Source organism: Aotus nancymaae, unplaced genomic scaffold (assembly GCF_030222135.1).
Source record: "Aotus nancymaae isolate 86718 unplaced genomic scaffold, 86718_ANA_hifiasm-v0.15.2.pri h1tg000004l, whole genome shotgun sequence".
Taxonomy (NCBI): Eukaryota; Metazoa; Chordata; class Mammalia; order Primates; family Aotidae; genus Aotus; species Aotus nancymaae.
Window position 1 is genome coordinate 327,047 of NW_026988415.1, and position 18,785 is coordinate 345,831.

Consider the following 18,785-nt stretch of genomic DNA (forward strand, 5'->3'; position numbering starts at 1 on the left):
TCACGTTGTCATTTGTGTACAGAAGTGCAACTGGTTTTTCTACATTGACTTTTGTATTCTGAAACTTTACTGAATTCATTTATCAGTTCTAACAGCTTTTTGTGTGTGTGTGGCATCTTTGGGGTTTCCTACATATAGGATCATGTCATCTCTAAATAGAGATAATTTTGGGCCAGGCACATTAGCTCATGACTGTAATCCCAGCACTTTGTAAGGCTGAGGGGGGCAGATCACTTGAGCTCAGGAGTTTGAGACCAGCCTGGGTAACATGGTGAAACCCCATGTCTACAAACAATACAAAAAAAGTAGCTTGGTGGTGTGGGCCTGTAGTCCCAGCTACTTGGGGGGCTGAGTCAAGAGAATTGTTTGCACCCAGGAGGCCAAGGCTGCAGTGTGCTATGATTGAGTCGCTGCACTGTAGCCTAGGTGACAGAGTGAAACCCTGCCTCAAAGAAAAATAAAAATAGAGATAATTTTACTTACTTTCTGATATGTAGACCTTTTATTTTTCTTGTCTGATTGCTCTTGCCAGCTCTTCCAATACTATGTTTTGTTTTTATTTTCAGAGACAGGGTGCAGTCTCTGAAATTTCTCTGTCATTCAGGCTGTAGTGCAGTGGAGCAATCATAGCTCACTACATCCTCAAATTCCTGGGCTCAAGCAATCCTGCCTCAGCCTCCTGAGTAGCTGGGGCTACAGGTACACACCACCATACCTGACTTTTCTTAAGTAGAGACAGGGTCTCACTATATTGCCCAGGTTGGTCTCCAACTCCTGGCCTCAAGTGATCTTCTTGCCTCAGTCTCCCAAAGTGTTGGGATTACGGGCATCAGCCACTGCACCTGGCACTGTGTACTATGTTGAATAGAAGTGGCAAGAGTGGGCATCCTTGCCTTGTACTGGATCTTAGGGGAAAAGCCTTCCATTGTTCCCCATTGATTATGTTAGCGGTGGGTTTCTCCTAAATGGCTTTTATTATGGTGATGAACTTTCCTTTTATATGTAAACTATTAAGAGTTTTTATCATAAAAGAAAGGATGCTAACCTTTGTGAAATGTTTTTCCTCATCAATTGAGATGATTGTACGGTTTTTATCTTTCCTTGTGTTAATGTGGCATGTTACACTGATTATGTTAAACCAGCCTTGCATGTCTACTCAGCTTCCAAGGCTCGGTTCTGACAGTATTGTCAAGTTCCTCCGTAGTTCCCTGTGCTGGCCCAGAAGTCTGCCATCTCTCTATCATTGCAGGCAGCACCCTGCTTGGAAACTACTGGTTAACTGAATTGTCTCCCCACTAGGCCAGACGCTCCTTGAAGGAGCCTACTGTTTTCCTTATTTGTGTTTCAACAGCTGGCATGAGTCTGTCATAATACACAATATTTGTTGAAGTGATCTTACTTTAAATAAAAGATACTTCTGGCTCTGAGCCTCTCTCATTCGTAAAATGACCAAAAAATTATGATCAATTGTATAAGGTTATGGGGAGGCTAAATAGTACAGTGTTTGGCACATATGCTCCTAATTAATAGCTCTCTTTCTTCCATTTAGAGATCAAGGGAGGTGAAGTACATGGTCTGGGGCTTTGGATAGAAGCAACAATAGAAATACGGAATAAAACTGAAGACAAGTGTAAGTGTAAATTTTGTCTGAGATATAAGGAAATGAACTAGTCATTTATGTAATTATAAATAGGAAAGCCCAGCAGTGTCTTATTTCTCGCCTTGCATACTCTGACCATCCAAAGCTAAATGAACTGAGGTGTGGTAGGCACCATAATGCACCCCCCACACAAGTTACTCACAGCCCAATGCCCAGAACCTGTGAATATGTTACAAGACAATGAGAAATTAAGACTCCCACTTAGCTGACCCTGAAACAGGGAGATTATCCTAGCTATACAGATGGGCCTGATGTAATCATAAGGGTCCTTAAAAGTCAAAGAGGGAGGCAAAAAGAGAGCCAGAGACTTGAAGATGTTATGCTGCTGGCTTTATAGATGGAGTAAGGGGTCGTGGAATCAAGTAAGGCAGGCGGCCACTAGAAGCTGGAAAAAGCAAAGATTTCTTCCCTAGAGCTTCTAGAAGGAACACAGCCTTGCCAACATCTTGATTTTAACCGTGAGACCCATGTCAGACTTTTGACCTCTAGAATTTTAAGATAATACATTTGTGTTGTAAGATAATAAATCACTAAGTTTGTGAGGATTTCTTATAGCAGAAACAGGAAACTCATATGAGGCAAATGTTATCTTGTGTGATAAGTATTTTACATGCACAAGTGATTAAAATGCATTTCTGAGAACATCAAAACTTTTTCTTGTGTAACCGTAACTTTGCACTCATTGACCAACTTCTGGTACTTTCTTCCCCACTACCCTCCTCAGTCTCTGGTAACTATTCTATTCTCCACTACGATGAAATCAACTTTGTAAGATTCCACATGTAAGTGAGGTCATACAGTACTTCTTTTTCCACGCCTGGCTTTTATACATACATCGAAACATCGCATTTTACCTCGTAAGTATGTACAATTATAATGTGTCAGTTGCAAATTTAAAAAAATTAAAAAGGCAAATCTCTGCATGAAATGTCATTAAAAATGCATTTCTGAGAAGGGCTGTGATTGAGTTGTAAGGAAACTTTGAGAAAGTGCAGTCCACACCCTCACTGAGCAGATGGAGGCTGAGGCCTCCTCCGTAACTGTAGCATCTGGGAGCTAGGAGGACTTCACTCACATCTTTCCTTCAGGAAATAGGGCCACAGGTCAGTGCTGATGCCCAGATGAGAACCCTGGTTTCCACACTTCCCATCCAGGGTTCTAATACAGCTTTGTGATATGGAGTTCATGAAATGTGAGCAACTTTTATAATTTACGTGGAAGCCGCTATGAAACAATTTCAGAACCGCTGTAAATGAGTAAGTAACATTCTCAAAAGCCAGAGAAACAAACTGCTAAGGCTTAATGGTCATGTCTAAGCATTGAGCCACTCTACGTGTTTGAAATACATTAATCACCTTTGATTTTAAAGGAGAAACTGCAAATAATAATCCATGTCTGAATCTAAGCCTCATAAGAAAGTGAGTGTACTTCATCTTACTACTCTTTCCTCTTCCAAGTATGTTCAATATGGAAGACCTTGCTAACAACCCCGTAACTTCTAAATCTACCAATAGAGTTTGGCATGTCAGACTATTTCAGATACTGGCATTCCAGTGCCATGCTTTCGGTGGCTCTGTATGCCTGAAACATTCAGCTGAAATGTCGTTCAGCATGTCACACTCTTCTGTTCTTGTTTGTGGGGCGCACGCTGCATGCGTTTCCCATTTCTCTCGGGTGTCCCCTCTTTTGCTTTAATGGCCACCAGTGGGTAGAGCCTCCAGTCACAGGTGTATACGGTCTTTAATAAATTCCCACGTGAAGAATTTTCCATTTATACACAAGAGTTGTCGGAATGACACCAGAGATCTGCATTATGCAGAAAGGGCTGCGAGTGACAAGACACCACTCAGCTTATTCGGAGACTTTTTGAGTATTATTCCTTCCATAAAAGCAAAAGGATAAGCTTGGCTGCATTATCAAAAACAGGTCAGAAAGTGCTATGACTATATTTAGAAACAAAACCTATTTTCAAAAACTTTATGATTCGGAATTATTTGAAGGGTTGTCCCAGGAAGAGAGGTTCTTCTATTTCATTCCCAAAGGCAGAGCTCAGGCCGTTCAGTGGGAACTCAAATGTAGACTTCGGGCTAACATCAGTAGGCCTTGGGGCATGTCAGTAACCACCCAGAACAGCGGCGTTCTCCGCAGCTGAAAAAAGGGGTCACAATGCCATCTAGCCCAGAAGGTCCTGGTGAGGGTGCGATGAGGCAATGTCTGAGGAAGGACTTCACAAAGCACCTCAAATCTCATCGTTATAAAAGATACACTTAGTCATTTAAGAGTCCTATTCTGATTTTTTTTTCTTTAAGCTCCGTTGGACTTGATGTATTCTGATGGTCCAAAATGTTAAATTTTAGTTTACTGCTATAACTATTCAGCATTCTTCGAATGTACATATGTAAACGGCATAATCTCCAACTGGCAATACTGTTTGAAGAATTAAAAAAAAGTCTTACTTAATGAGACACCAGCTATGGCTTATTTAACCAGTATCTTCACATCCCTTACTGTCAACTGCTATGCTCCCTATTCAGCGCCTGGAGTTTTGCATGTTCACTTTCGCAAAAGCCATCTTCGTAGACAGTTGTGACTCTTCAAATCTGCATTGTGAATGCACTTAAACGCCCAATCTTGCTGAAGTTTTGGGAGAGCCCTGCGAGGCTGGCAGTGAGAGAAAAAGTACATGAAATAGACCCAGGAAAAGAAATAAGGCGGCCACCATGTACATTCCCAACGCATACACAGTGAGAGCCCTGCAAATAGTGTTAGGTTTTAGTTAATACATTTATTACAGCAGGTCTTTAGTCATTATTGCCATGAAAAAGTTTCCAAGAAATTTCACAAAATCTTTTAGGCTATTAGTATTAGCTTTTTTTTTATGGAGTGACACTTTGTTAATTTATGAAATATTTACAGCATTTACAAAAAGTAAGAGAATGTCTAATAAAATTTCGTATACTTACAAAATTCATACATTATACTACTATATTTGAGATGTCTTATTTGGTAGACCAATTAAACTATGACATAAAATAATTTACAAAGATATATTTAATCTTTAATTCATTGAAAACAAAAGCATATTAGCTATAAATAGTCCTTTACAAATCACTGTAAAACACTTAATTGTTTTAACTGGAGCCTTAGCTTTTACAAATATACTTAATAAATGAATTAGTTCAGATAGCAAATAGAACTGTGCATTTCAAATTTCACTTAATACTATAAAACAAAACAACCTGAAAAAGCAAACTGCCTGGTACTTCAAGTAAAAATTTGTAGAACCAGTTTTTATGCACGCGTGGGGTGGGGAGGGGAAGCCAACGCCATTGAAATTGAAATGCATAAACACGATACTGTCAAGAGCATGCTCAACAAATGTACATCCGGGCGTCAGTTTCTAAGGATGATGCTCTAGCATAGCTCATGCATCCAAGGCGGTAGGTCTACGTTTTGGCAGATGAGCTGGACTGCCCAGAGCAACATTTGTGAAAACATTCCCGGAAGCAGCAGAACGCTCCTGACGTCCTTGGACAGTGCTCTCTTTGGGGTTTGCCATAACCCGAAAACCATTCCGAATTTTAGGCAAGCTCATAAAAGAATTTAGAAAATAAAACTGGCAAAATAAAAAAAAAATCAACTCATATTTAACTGGGCCCTGTCAGTTTTTAAAAAAATAGAAAAATAGGCTTCTCTGGAGAATTAGGGGAAAACACTTTCTACCCTCATATTTCCAAATAATGAAAAACTCATCTATATAGCCATTTCTCCTTAAGTCACCACCGACGATGGCACAAACACTGGCAGTTACTTAAACACCTTGCTTTTGGGTAATGCCTGGGAAGCGGAGCTCAATTTGGTTTTGGCAGTAACTCACATCTTTCACATTTGGATTCATTTTAGACAATCCAAAGCAACTGTTAAGCAGCTTGGGGAAAATCCATTTCATGAGCATATTTCCCCTTTGATTTTAAAATAATGTTGTTTCAATTAAGCCCACAAAATCTGTACTGTATATATAGTATTTCTCAAGACGTAAATTAAATCTAAACTTTGTCTTTCAAAAACTGCTCTTTGAAGGTGTCAGTGTTTTCCAAAACCTCACCTCAGCTCCTTTCTTCTGACTGCCATGTGGACCCTGTCGTGTTCCTGTAATATGTATTCTAGAAGGCACATCTTCAATAGTTTAAGATTATGTTAGCTCAGGTTCTACGTGGAGGCAAATATTTTAATCTACTTTTTACAAAAGCCCCAAATGAAAAGTCAGCATTGCCTTTATTTCGAGCTCTAATGCAGTGCCAGGGTCCCCTCAGAAGTGAGTTTGCACATGGGGCATCATTTGCGAAGGACTGGAAGGTGAAGTCGGGGGATCAGGAAGCTTGGCAGAGTTGGCGAGCTGCAGTTCCTCAAGCCGCTTTATGTATTCGTCACGCAAGGCTAAGAGCTCCATGTAACGCTGCTCCACTGGATTCGGCTGCTGGAGAGAACCAGAGACATGAGTTAGACCTTATGCCAGCCACGTCATGAGAACTCACCTGCTCCACCCATCTGCTGCGACTGCTGCTTTGTAAATCAGCCTTTTACTCGAAGTTCAACATAATACACACTTTCCTTAGCTATTGCCTCATTGACACATACGGGAAAGTACAACACAGTGCTAGAACACCCAGTTGTTCACCAAGAAATACCTGATGTGCACATTTCCTCACACAGGTAACTCATCTTTTCAAATTTATCAAACAAGACCCAGCTCCAGTTTCCTGCGTTGCCCGTCCCAGGCCCACTGTCCTCTTTCACTCTGAGGGACAACTTTTCTCAAGTTGCCATGTGGCCTTCCTTTTTGTGCAGATTTGTGACACTTTTCCTGTGAGTGAGTATCCAGCAACGAAATACAGTATTACTTTATATTTTATCAAAATTTACACCACTGGTACCATCCGGTATTTATCAATTGACATTTTGACCCAACATGTTTTCTGGATTTCATCCTTGTTAAGTTGCACTGAAGGAATAAACCAGTTTCTCCACCCATTCCCAGGCTGATGGGTAATCAGAGATGTCTAGGGCTCCTCGGTAGTATGTGCAATGCTGTACTGAGTATCCTTGTACACATCTCAAGCACATGTGTGAGCGTTGCTCTAAGGAATTATCCTGCGGGTGGAACTGCTGAGAAGCAGAATATGGTCATTGACACCTCACCGGATGCTGCCCGACTGTCCGCAGAGAGGGTGGCATCACCTTAGGCTCCCACTGGTGATGCCTGGAAGTTCCACTGTTCTGCATTCTCACCAGAACTTGGGTGCATACAATGATGATGATGTTTTCCAGTTTGAGGGCCATGACGTGGTATGTCATGGTAGTTTTCGTTCCTACTGCTCTGCTAGAACATCTCTTCATGTGCTTACTGCCCATCTTAATACATGGCTGAGAGCCATAGTGGCTCTGCTATGCTCCGCCCCTCACCTTCTGTGTGCCTCCATTTCCCCGTCTGTAAAATGGGAATCAAAACAGCACAGCCCTCACATGGCACTGTTATGTGAGTGAAGTGAGTTAACAGCATCTGTTTTGCTACAATGGTAACTACTTTGTTAAGTAAACAGTGGATTGATGTTGATACAAAGGCAGAAGTCAGGCTGGAGCATAAGGTGATTGATTCTCCCAGCATGTTAATTTTTAAAAGTTTTGTACTGAGGCATAAACCACACACAGTGCAAAATCTTCAAATTTTCAGCTCAGTGAATCTTGACATATGTATACACTTAAATAATCACACCCAGGTCAAGATACACACAGAACAGTCCTCCAGAAAGTTAATGTTTTGAAGGGATCAGGGGCAAGCACTTTCTAGAAAGCTTAAGCAATATATGAAGACCTTAATGTAAACCCCAAACCATGAAAACCCTAGAAGAAGACCTAGGCAATACCATTCAGGACACAGGCACGGGCAAAGACTTCATGACAAAAACGCCAAAAGCAATTGCAGCAGAAGCAAAAATTGACAAATGGGATCTAATTAAACTAAACTTCTGCAGAGCAAAAGAAACAATCATCAGAGTGAACAGGCAATCTATAGAATAAGAGAAAATTTTTGCAATCTACTCATCTGACAAAGGTCTAATATCCAGAATTTACAAGGAACTTAAACATATTTACAAGAAAAAGATAACACCATCAGAAAGTGGGTAAAGGATATGAACAGATACTTCTTTAAAAAAAAAAAAAAAAAAGACATTTACCCAGCCAGCAAACATATGAAAAAAGCTCAACATCACTGATCATCAGAGAAATGCAAATCAAAACCACAATGAGATACCATCTCACGCCAGTCAGAATGGCGATTATTAAAAAGTCAGGAAACAACAGATGATGGAGAGGATGTGGAGAAATAGGAACACTTTCATACTGTTGCCAGGAATGTAAATTAGTTCAACCATTGTGGAAGACTGTGTGGCCATTCCTCAAAGACCTAGAACCAGAAATACCATCTGACCCAGCAATCTCATTACTGGGTATATACCCAAAGGACTATAAATCGTTCTATCATGAAGACACATGCACACATATGTTTACTGCAGCACTATTTACAATAGCAAAGACCTGGAACCAACTCAAATGCCCATCAATGATACACCGGATAAAGAAAATGTGGTACATATACACCATGGAATACTATGCAGCCATAAAAAGGAATGACATAACGTCCTTTGCAGGGACATGGATGAAGCTGGAAACCATCATCCTCATCAAACTAACACAGGAACAGCAAATCAAACACTGCATGTTCTCACGAGTTAAACATTGAAAACACATGGACAGAGAGGAGAACATCACACACCAGGGCCTGTTGGGGGATGAGGGCTGAGGGGAGGGAACTTAGAGGATGGGTCAATAGGTGCAGCACACCACCACGGCACATGTACGCCTATGTAACCAACCTGCACGTTCTGCACATGTATCCTGTTTTTTTTTTTTTTTTAAGAAAAAAAAAAGCCAAACATCTACAAAAGTGCCTTTCTTTAGCACATGTAGTGGTTTCCAGAGCCACCCTGCCTCCTACTGTGTTGAACTGTTTGCTGAAGCTGTGAGCACCAGTAAGGAAGCTGTGAAGACGATGCACTGATGATGAACATTGCAGCTGATGTTTTTTTTTTTGAAGAGACAGGGTCTCACTCTGTTGCCAGGCTGGAGTGCAGTGCAATCACAGCTCAGCAAAACCTTGAACACTATAACCTAAAACTCCTGGGCTCAGGCGATCCTCCTGTATCAGCCTGCCAAGTAGCTGGGACTACAAGTATGCAGAACTATGCCCGGCTACTTAAGACATTTTTTTTTTTTTTTTGTAGAGATGAAGGGATCTCACTATGTTGCCCAGGTTGGTCTCGAATTTCTGGGCTCAGATGATCCTCCTGCCTTAGCCTCCCAAAGTGCTGAGATTACAGATGTGAGCCACTGTACCTGGCCTGGATTCAATTTTTAATGTTTAGGAGAATGGTCTCTATTAGAAGCAGACACTTTTTAGAACCGGTATCCCAGAGAAGGGAGCATGAGCCATGAGGTTACCCTAACAAATTAACATAAACTAGGTGGCTTTTAAAACAACAGAAATTTCTCTGATGGTTCTGCAGGGCACATGCCCCAAATTAGGGTGTCAGCAGGGCCATGCGCCCTCTGGAGGCTTTAGGGGAGAATTCTTCCTCACTCTTCCAGCGGCTAGTGCTTCCAGGTGTTCCTTGGCTTATGGCAGCATCGCTGCAATCTCTGCCTGTTTTCACACGGCCTTCTCTCCTCTATGTCTGGGTCTCAAACTTCGCCTCCTTTCTCTTATGAGGACATCTGTCACTGGAGTTAGGGCCTGCCCACTCTAAACCTAGGATGATCTCATCATGAGATCCTAAACTTAATTACAACTGCAAAGATCCTTTTTCCAAACGTGGTCACATTCACAGGTTCTGGGTCGCTGTCTTTTGGGGACCACACCATGCTACACACTACAGGCAGCCAAGGCGTGAATCAGCTAAAGCCAGGTGCCAATGCAGCAGAGGTGGAGCCATGCCCACATTTCTACTGGGACTGCTGTTTCATTAGCGCTCTGGTTACAAAGGTGCAGAGGATTGCCGAAGTCTCTTCATCCCACTCTCCCTATGATCACTGTAAGTTTCGGTGTACGACTGGCAGTGGGAAGTTTTCCAGAAACGCATGTCTAGCATTATGCTTGGTAGAATGCCTGACACCCAGTAAGTGCTGTGGGATGCTTGCTAATATCCTTTGCCCATTTTTCTCTTAAAATTCAACTGAGCGCCGGACACTGTTCTAGGTGCTCAGGATGCACCAGTGAACAAAGGAGGCCCAAATGCCTATTTTTATGGCCTTTATCTTCTAGCAGGGGGAGACAGACAAACAATGAATGTTAACGACCCTGGGAATTTCACAGAATATTCGAAGGTGATCAGTTCTACAGAAGACTAGAGCAGGGTAAGAGGGTTCCATGCTAAACCGATGGTCGGAGTGAGCTGCACTGAAGAGCTGACCTTTGGAGAAAGACTTGAGGGAGATGAAGGAGGGCATCACGTGGATACCTGAGTGTCTAAGGAAGAGCAGAGGCCAGTCTGGTTGAAGCTGAGCGTGTGACAGAGTTGTTGGTGAGGATGCCAGGAGGTCACAGAGGTAAGGGGTGGGGTGGGGGTCACACCAGGCCTCAGAGGCCATTGTAAGGACTTGTGCCTTCACTTTGGGTGAGGTAAGCAGCTACCTGGCCAGTTTCCAGCAGGAGAGTGACATGATCTGCTTTGGCTGCCATGTTGAGAAGAGTAGAAAGAAGTGAAGGCCGCGTCAGGGGGTCCAAGTAGAAGGTTATCGCTGCCACGCACAGGAGAGGGCAGGCAGCGCACACCAGCATGGTGGGGGTGCTCACTGACAAGTGCTTGGACTCTGAATGCGTTTTGAAGGCACAGCCCAACAAGCTCTCCTGACAGACTGGACATGGGGTGTGGGAGAGAAAGGTGTCAAGGATGACTCTAAGGTTCCTGGCCAGAGCGACTAAGCTGGCGCTACCACAAACTGAAATGGGGAAGATGGCAGGAGGAACTGAAGTGGGGAAGACTGCAGGAGGAGGAGGTTTTGGGGGGAATATTAGGAGTTCTGTTCGGACATGTTAACTTTTATTTCCAGTCCCAGCACCATTTACTGAACAGTCCACTCACAGCGATGTGTTACGTTGCCACCTTCTTACTATTCCAAGTCTCCACGTCAACGCAATGCAATTCTAACACTCGTATTTCAAAGGGAGACTGTTTCTGGGCTCTACTCTGTTCCAAATAAGTCTTGCTCTATAGCAGGGCAGGTTCTTCCTTGATATTCTCCTCCAAAATTGTGGCTATTTTTAAAACCTCCCTTTGAAATACGAGTATTAGAATTCAGAATCAGCTTGAATATTAGAACCAGCACGTGCAATTAGATAAGAAAAAGAAATCAAGTAACAGTCATTTTTGCAGATGGCATGACTGTATCATTAAAAACTGAAAGAGTAAACCTAAAAACTATTAGAAATGAAAAGGCAATTCAGTCAAGAAATGGGTATAAAATATATAGAAGTTATTGGGTTACAGACAAACAAACCACTCGGAGGATGTAAACAGTCCATTTGTAATACAAAGACAAATAACAAGAAATAAAAACTTCAAGCCAAGTGATAAAATAGTATACCTCGACTTCTCATTTGGAAAGTGAATTATAAAGTATGTCCTCGCTAGGCATGGAAAAGAAGACAGGCAATCAGCTCATTATGGAAGTGTTTTAGGCTTTAAACAATTTTCATATTCATATCCCTTTTAACTTTTCTCACAAAAATGACTTAAATACCACACAGGTGGGCCTGTTAATATTTGTCCTGAATCTCATCCTTTAGTTACCACTATACAAAATTTCAGTACATCCAGTGCAGCCCTGATTAACAGCTACATGGAATGCAGTGGTTCCTGGAGTGGTTCCAGTCACCATATGATGCTGACTGGCAGCCGAAATTCCTACTCGGGTTTGTAATGCGACTACACTTTTGGCATGAGTAATTTCCTCATATTAAATAAAAGTACCAGCTCTGCTTATTGATAGCTTTTCAAATGTAAGCATTGGTCTTTCCATAAACTCTGTTCAGTTTTTATGCCAGAGCAAGGGTTGGTGGCTTTTGCTTTTAAAAGCACACTAATCCCGCTTTCTTTGAGGCTAACAGCTCATTATGGGGCTGTATACAAGTAGACAGTAATTGTATACCTTCTGGCTCACACAACTTAATAACAATTTAAATTTTAAGTGGTTAACTACATTCTCTTAGGTTTATATTATATTCTTTTAAAAGTCCTATGCGATTGGATTTAATTTATTTCTGTATGAATAATGTTCTACATAAGCGGATCTAATGTACTTAATTCATACTTTTATTCTTACACTCATCCCTGTGCATTATAATCATTGGCTTATGTTTCTGGCCACCCCCACCAGCTTGGGAGCTCCTCACGGGCAGAGACCGCCTCTTCTTAATCTCTGCATCCCCCTGGTGCCTGACGCATGAGAACATTCAATATTTGGTAGATGAAAACACAAAGTGCCTGCGGAGATGAAGATGTGTGTAGGGTCCTTCACATTCAGAAAATCTACATAGAAAGGAGAAGTTATTTCTTTTCTGAATTCATGCCAATAAATCATAATACAGGCCAATTCCTGCCTCGAAGTAAAAACCCGACCAGACAATGGGCACTCGTCTCCAGCACAGTTCCATTTTGCCAAGATCTATGAGAATAAGTGGGATAAATATATTCTAATAAGTTCTTCTAATGATGTACCCTGTGCCACACAATTACCATTACTACCTTTATGAATTCAGAAATGAACTGCTCCAAATTCCTTCAATTTCAAGAATTTCTCCAAGTACAAATGGGTGACAAGAGGTTACAGGACTTGCACAAAAACTGTCCGTATTTTCTCACTGACAATATTTTAAAACCAAGCCATGACAAATATGGAAAAGGCTTATTTTATAGGACAAACACAGTGCTCATCTAGAATATATATATACACATATGTATGTATGTATGAATTTTTTTTTTTGAGATGGAGTCTCACTCTGTCGCCAGGATGGAGTACAGTGGCATGATCTCGGCTCACTGCAACCCCTGCCTCCTGGGTTCAAGTGATTCTCCTGCCTCACTCTTCCAAGTAGCTGGGACTACAGGCACGCACCACCACACTCAGCTAATTTTTGTATTTTTAGTAGACACTGGGTTTTACCATGTTAGTCAGGATGGTCTTGATCTTTTGACCTTGTGATCTGCCCCCCTTGCCCTCCCAAAGTGCTGAGATTACAAGCGTGAACCACTACCATGCCCGGACCAAAATATTTTTTAATACGAAAATGAACACATCTCCTGTAAAAGCAGTTAGAACTCTGTAAGGATTACCATTTAATCTTTACTTGATAATCATAACTGCTAGAACTGCTGCTAAATAAATTCCCCACATGTGCTTCTCAAATCCCAAACTAAACAAGTAAATGGTTCTCAAGCCCTGGAATCTGTCCCTTTCCAAAAGAATACACATTTCAACCATTACCAAATTGCAAAAGCCTTTCATGTGAGTAGCAAAGACCCTGAAATGAGGATGCCAGCTTGAAATGGGCATTTCTCCAGTGAGGAGGCAGGGCACAGACTGGTATGCTGCCAACTGCCTGAGAGGAATGAACCATCTGAGAGAGAGGCCACAGCTATGGGACCCTGCTGTGGCCAGCCTATTTCTGGCATTAAAGCTGGCGCTTATGCAAGACTGGACTGTCAGAACAGGTAGTCGACCACCCAAACTGCAGGAAAATGTACAAACCTTTACAAAGAACCATCACAAATACTGAATATCGATAATGCTTAGAACAAATCAATAAACTGATGTACTGCTAAGCCTTTACAAACAGATTGCTTTTCCTTCTGATTTTGGATGGAGTGGAGGTGGGAGAATGGAAAGCCCAAGTGTGTCTTTAATGAAATGGAGTCTTTCACTTCAAAACCCACTGTTTCCATTTTTGCTTGATAAATGGCCAACTGAATTCCCTCCTATTGACAGGGTAATTATCTTTATTTTTGAAGTAAATACTCTCAGTGAAAAGCAATCTGATGTTAGCTGACCTAGTGCATACACCTGAATGACAGAGTAGCAAACATTTTCTTAAGAGGATCATCTAAGTCCAGTCAATGTAAAGAATTTTCTAACAATGTCTATATAATGAACTACTACTTCAAGTGATAAAAGGAAATCTCTGGCTATGAAAACTCAGAAATTTTCTAGAGCTTTAAATCAGCTAGCATTATAGTTAACAATTGTATCACATTGGCAGAAGAATGGCAGTTTCACATCAAAACACATAGTTTAGTAATTTTAAAAAAATTACATGAAAGTTGAGTTTAACAATAAGTGTTTCTATAGTCTGATATTTTTCCTCATATTGTTAAAAAAAAAAACAAAATAACATGATCTAAGCCCAGCAGTTGACACTGTTGACACTGCTATCTTTGAACAGTGCAATTGCACTTACTTGTTGCTTGATCCTGGGGTTCCATCTAATGTAGTAATTCACCCAGAGTTCCAAGTGACGCATACTGGCAACTGGATATAAAACTCGATTGATTTCTTTAGTATAGAAGGGGTTTTTGAATTTTTCTTTATTACTGTTTAGCAGTGACCACAAAGAAACAGTTCTTTCTGTAACTTTCTACAGAGAGAGAGAAAGTAGAAAGCCTAAGCCAAAACACACATAAATCCACAAATCATTTTGCAGCCTATAGCAATACAATTCAGCATGAAATTGAAGCATACATTTACATTATCCTCATAATAGCTCAAAAAGCCTCACGGGCCAGTGAGTGCTTGTCAGCCACTTATCGGTATTTGCATAGGTAATGGCCTAGCTTGAAAGCCACTGTTTCTGCCAGAAGACAGAGGCGCAGGATGCTGTACCATTAAATGCAATTCACTGACCTAAGTAGAGTATTTCCGGCTAGGTAAAACATTTATGAACAGATGGGTGGTATACTCTTTTTAATTCACTGAAAAGAAAAATTATCATATGATCCCAATTACTTTTAAAACTTTTCTATTTGTTAGAACTATGAAATCTTAACCTGTGTCTACTTGAAAGTAGGCATCTGGACAGTTATTTTAATCAACCATCCAGATGTTTAATCTACATGTCAACATCCATATATTTGAAAACATCTGGATAACTGACTGCGTGAAGTCTTCACTTTTTAGCCTAGTGTCTGTCATCTCATAAAGATATTCACATTTTCATTGTTTTTCATTGCAGGCTTTTACAAAATTTTGACCATAAACTAGAGAGGAAACAAAAACAAATAGCAAAGCTGGGAAATAAAGACACAGGAATTAAAATGACCAAAGGTAGAACCGGAAACTTTGCCTAGTAATGACTTTAATAAGAAAAGAACAATAAACTAAAACTGGAAGCCACTAAGAACATCCCAAAATAAGTGACTAAAGACATTTCTTCAACATATGGATGGATTTGATTTCATGAATAATAACAGCATAATTTTGCCTTTCTTTGAATCCACCTCAACCTCAGTTGTACCTTTTTCATGCCAAAATCTATACCACATTGTGTTTATGTGAATGTTACTTTTATTTTTATATATGCACATACTTTAAAAAGTCAAATAGTTTGACAAGGTTACGAGAAAGAGCTCTCTCTCACCTCTTTTCCCAGAAACAACTGTTTTTCTCCCCAGTATTACTGAGGTACAACTGACAAATAAAAATTGTATATGTTTAAGGTATACAATGTGATGTTCTCATTTATGCATTATGAAATAATCACTGCAATCGAGCGAATTAACATCTGTCACTTCATATAGATACCAATTTTTTTGTAGTGAGAACACTTGAGATCCACTATTTTAGCAAATTTCAAATACACATTATTATTAACTATAATCACCATACTGCACATTAGGTCTTCAGTACTTATAACTGAAGGTTTGTATCTTTTGACCACTATGTCCCCCTTTCCCTTACCCCTTTCCCCAGTCCCTGGTAACTACCTTTCTACTCTCTGTTACTATAGGTTCAAGTTTTCTTAGATTCCACACATAAGGGAGATCATGTGGTACTTTTCTTTCTGTGCCTGGTTTATTTCGCTTAGCAAAATGTCCTCCGATTTACTTAGGTTGTTGTAAATGGTAGGATTTCCTTTTTTATGGCTGAGTAGTAGTCCACTGTATATAGGTGCTATGTTTTCTTCATCTATTCAACTGTTGATGGACACAGGTTGAGTCCATATCTTGGCTACTGTGAATAGTGCTGTAATACACATGAGATTGCAGATACCTCTTTGACATAATGATTTCATTTCCTTTAGATATGTTCCCAGTAGTGGGAGTGCTGGAGCATATGGTAGCTATATTTTCACTTTTGGGAAAACCTCTGTCATGGTTTGAATATTTGTCCCCTCCAAACCTCATGCTGAAATCTGATCCCTAGGGTGGGTACGGTGGCTTACACCTGTAATCCCAGCACTTTGGGAGGCTGAGGTGGGTGGATCACTTGAGGTCAGGTGTTCCAGACCAGCCTGGGTAACATGGCAAAACCCCATCTCTACTAAAAATACAGAAATTAGCTGGCTGTGATGGCGTGCGCCTGTGGTCCCAGCTACTCAGGAGGCTGAGGTGGGAGAATCTTGCTTGAGCCTGGGAGGCGGAGGTTGCAGTGAGCCAAGATTGTGTCACTGTACTCCCAGCCTGGGTGACCAAGTGAAACCCTGTCTCAAAAAAAAGAAAAAGAAAAAGAAACCTGATTCCCAATTTTGGAGGTGGGGCCTAGTGGGAGGTATTTGGGTCATGAGGACAAGTTCTCATGAAGAGACTCACATTCTCTCTTAGGGGTTTGTTCTCACTCTATTAGTTCCCGAGAGAGCTGGTTGTTAGAAAGAGCCGAGCACCCTCTCCCCTCTCTCTTGCTTCCTCTCTCACCGTATGATCTCTACACACTGGCTCTCCTTCACCTTCTACCATGAGTGGAAGCAGCCTGAGGCCCTCACCCAGAAACTAAGTAGATGGCACCATGCTTCTTGTACAGCCTGCAGAACTGTGAGCCAATTAAACCTCTTTTCTTTATAAGTTACCCAGCCTCAGGTATTCCTTTATAGAACACAAAATGCATACCTTTATGTAATTCCTACTCTTTGAGGTCAAAGACAGTGTCTTACAAGCTATCATATTCTTTATATTTCATGGCAGACTGCATATATTTTGGCAAGCCTAATGTACAAAAAAAAAAAAAAATAGCGTTTTTACTCACCTGTCTTTCTCGAGCAGATTCACAGTTGAATAAGAAAGTACCAAATCGGCAACTATACAGATGATCCAAAATTATAATCAAAAATTGTTCATTGAATTCAAAAGCTGTAGGGAACTAAACAAAAACAAGCAAAGAAAGCATGAAACACTGGGACTGAAACTTGACAAAATTAAAAAGATACACCGTAGAAGTAAACAAAGGCTGCCACATTGTAGGTTCTAGGAAGGACAGCAGAGGCTGTCATCTACGCGCACACTAGAGTTCTTTTTTTGGCACTTTACATAGGACTGAACAGTTTAAGTAAGTGTTAAATAAAGCAATAAAGAAGAAAAGGAGATAAACAGACTGATTTTCTGGGTTCTCCTGCATGTACAGTGTAGTTTAGGTATTAAGGTATTTAAGGTATTATGAGTTAGCAAATACGGCTATATGTAAGTGTCAGTGCAGAATGGATGACAGGACAACTTGGTATTGTCAATTCCACTGATCTTCCATTAGTACAGATAACAGAGTTAAATATTTAAGTTTTAAAACTTTATTAGGGAAAATCCCAGATATATCAATAGTAGCAGGAATAAAAAGGTGAACACTCATGTAGCCGGCTTCTGCAATTATTCACACATGACCAGTCTTGCTTCATCTCCATCTCTACCCATATTACTTTGGGGTCAAATCCCAACCATTATATTAAAATGTTTAATTTAAACATTAAGTTGAATGTATTTTCATCCCACGTTCCTTACCTGTTTTGACATCTGCCATACACAATCAATAAACTGGAGAAAAATAGGAGAACGGTCAGCGTCCGTGTGGTTTTTATCACCATGACCTATTCTCTGAAATAAATTGATGAAGATAATTTGTTTTAATTAATGAGTGCAAAACTGAGAAAAGCATATAACACACAAAATGTGATAATACAATCAGCAATCTGCCTTCTAAATGCCAAGTTTCTCAGACAGGAAATAATATATACTTCCATGGCAATATAGGCAATGTAAGGTTTCAAAATAATGGAAATTAAGTATATAAACATCTGTAAAATACCAATAAAAACTGGCAAAGAATCATCATCCTAGGTGATTGTTACAACTGTTTCATATAGTTGGAATTTTGTACAAGTCCTGAACAGCTATAGATAGAATGAACATGATTATCCTACTTAGTACATTAGCAATACACTCAAGCTAGTTCCTTCAGTTGCAAAGAGAACAATCCTAAAGTTTCCAGACTTAAAATCATGTCCAAACGGTATGATTATTACTATGAAACGCTCTTTTCTCTCCTAAAAACAAGACAAAACCAAAAAATCTCACAATGTATTCATTTATTAAACAATGATTCTTTCTATGGCCGGGCACGGTGGCTCATGCCTGTAATCCCAGCACTTTGGGAGGGAAAGGCCGGCAGATCACCTGAGGTCAGGAGTTTGAGACCAGCCTGGCTAACATGGTGAAACCCCATTTCTACTGAAAACACAAAAAATTTGCCAGGCATAGTGGCACGCGCCTGTGATCCTAGCTACTCGGGAGGCTAAGGCAGGAGAATCACTTGAACCTGAAAGGCAGAGGTTGCGGTGAGCCAAGATCATGCCATTGCACTCCAGCTTGGGCAACAAGAGCAAAACTCTGTCTCAAAAAAAAAAAAAAAAAAATGATTCTACTTGAAAATGTTATCCACACTGTGAAACTTGGATGAAGGCTAAAATGATACATAAAGGAGGGTTTCTGAAAGGGTAGTCTACAAATCCCCCTCATGAGAATCACTGAGGAGCTGG

The 18,785-nt window shown here is 40.6% G+C and overlaps 1 protein-coding gene across 5 annotated transcripts in view; it reads right to left on the minus strand.

Annotated features, from left to right (window-relative positions):
- Positions 1–4,425: 4,425 nt before the first annotated feature.
- The window catches only part of MTM1 (myotubularin 1), a 118,100-nt gene continuing 103,740 nt past the window's right edge, over positions 4,426–18,785 (minus strand). For 4 of the 5 annotated variants that reach the window (XM_012477327.2, XM_064360580.1, XM_012477328.2 and 1 more), the window contains 4 exons: positions 17,752–17,844; positions 17,009–17,122; positions 14,232–14,408; positions 4,426–6,137 (listed from right to left, as the gene is read on the minus strand). In XM_012477327.2, the coding sequence (XP_012332750.1) occupies positions 5,970–6,137; positions 14,232–14,408; positions 17,009–17,122; positions 17,752–17,844 (552 nt within the window). In that variant the 3' untranslated portion in view covers positions 4,426–5,969. The remainder of the gene's footprint in view (positions 6,138–14,231; positions 14,409–17,008; positions 17,123–17,751; positions 17,845–18,785) is intronic. The other variant, XM_012477329.2, reaches the window with a different exon arrangement.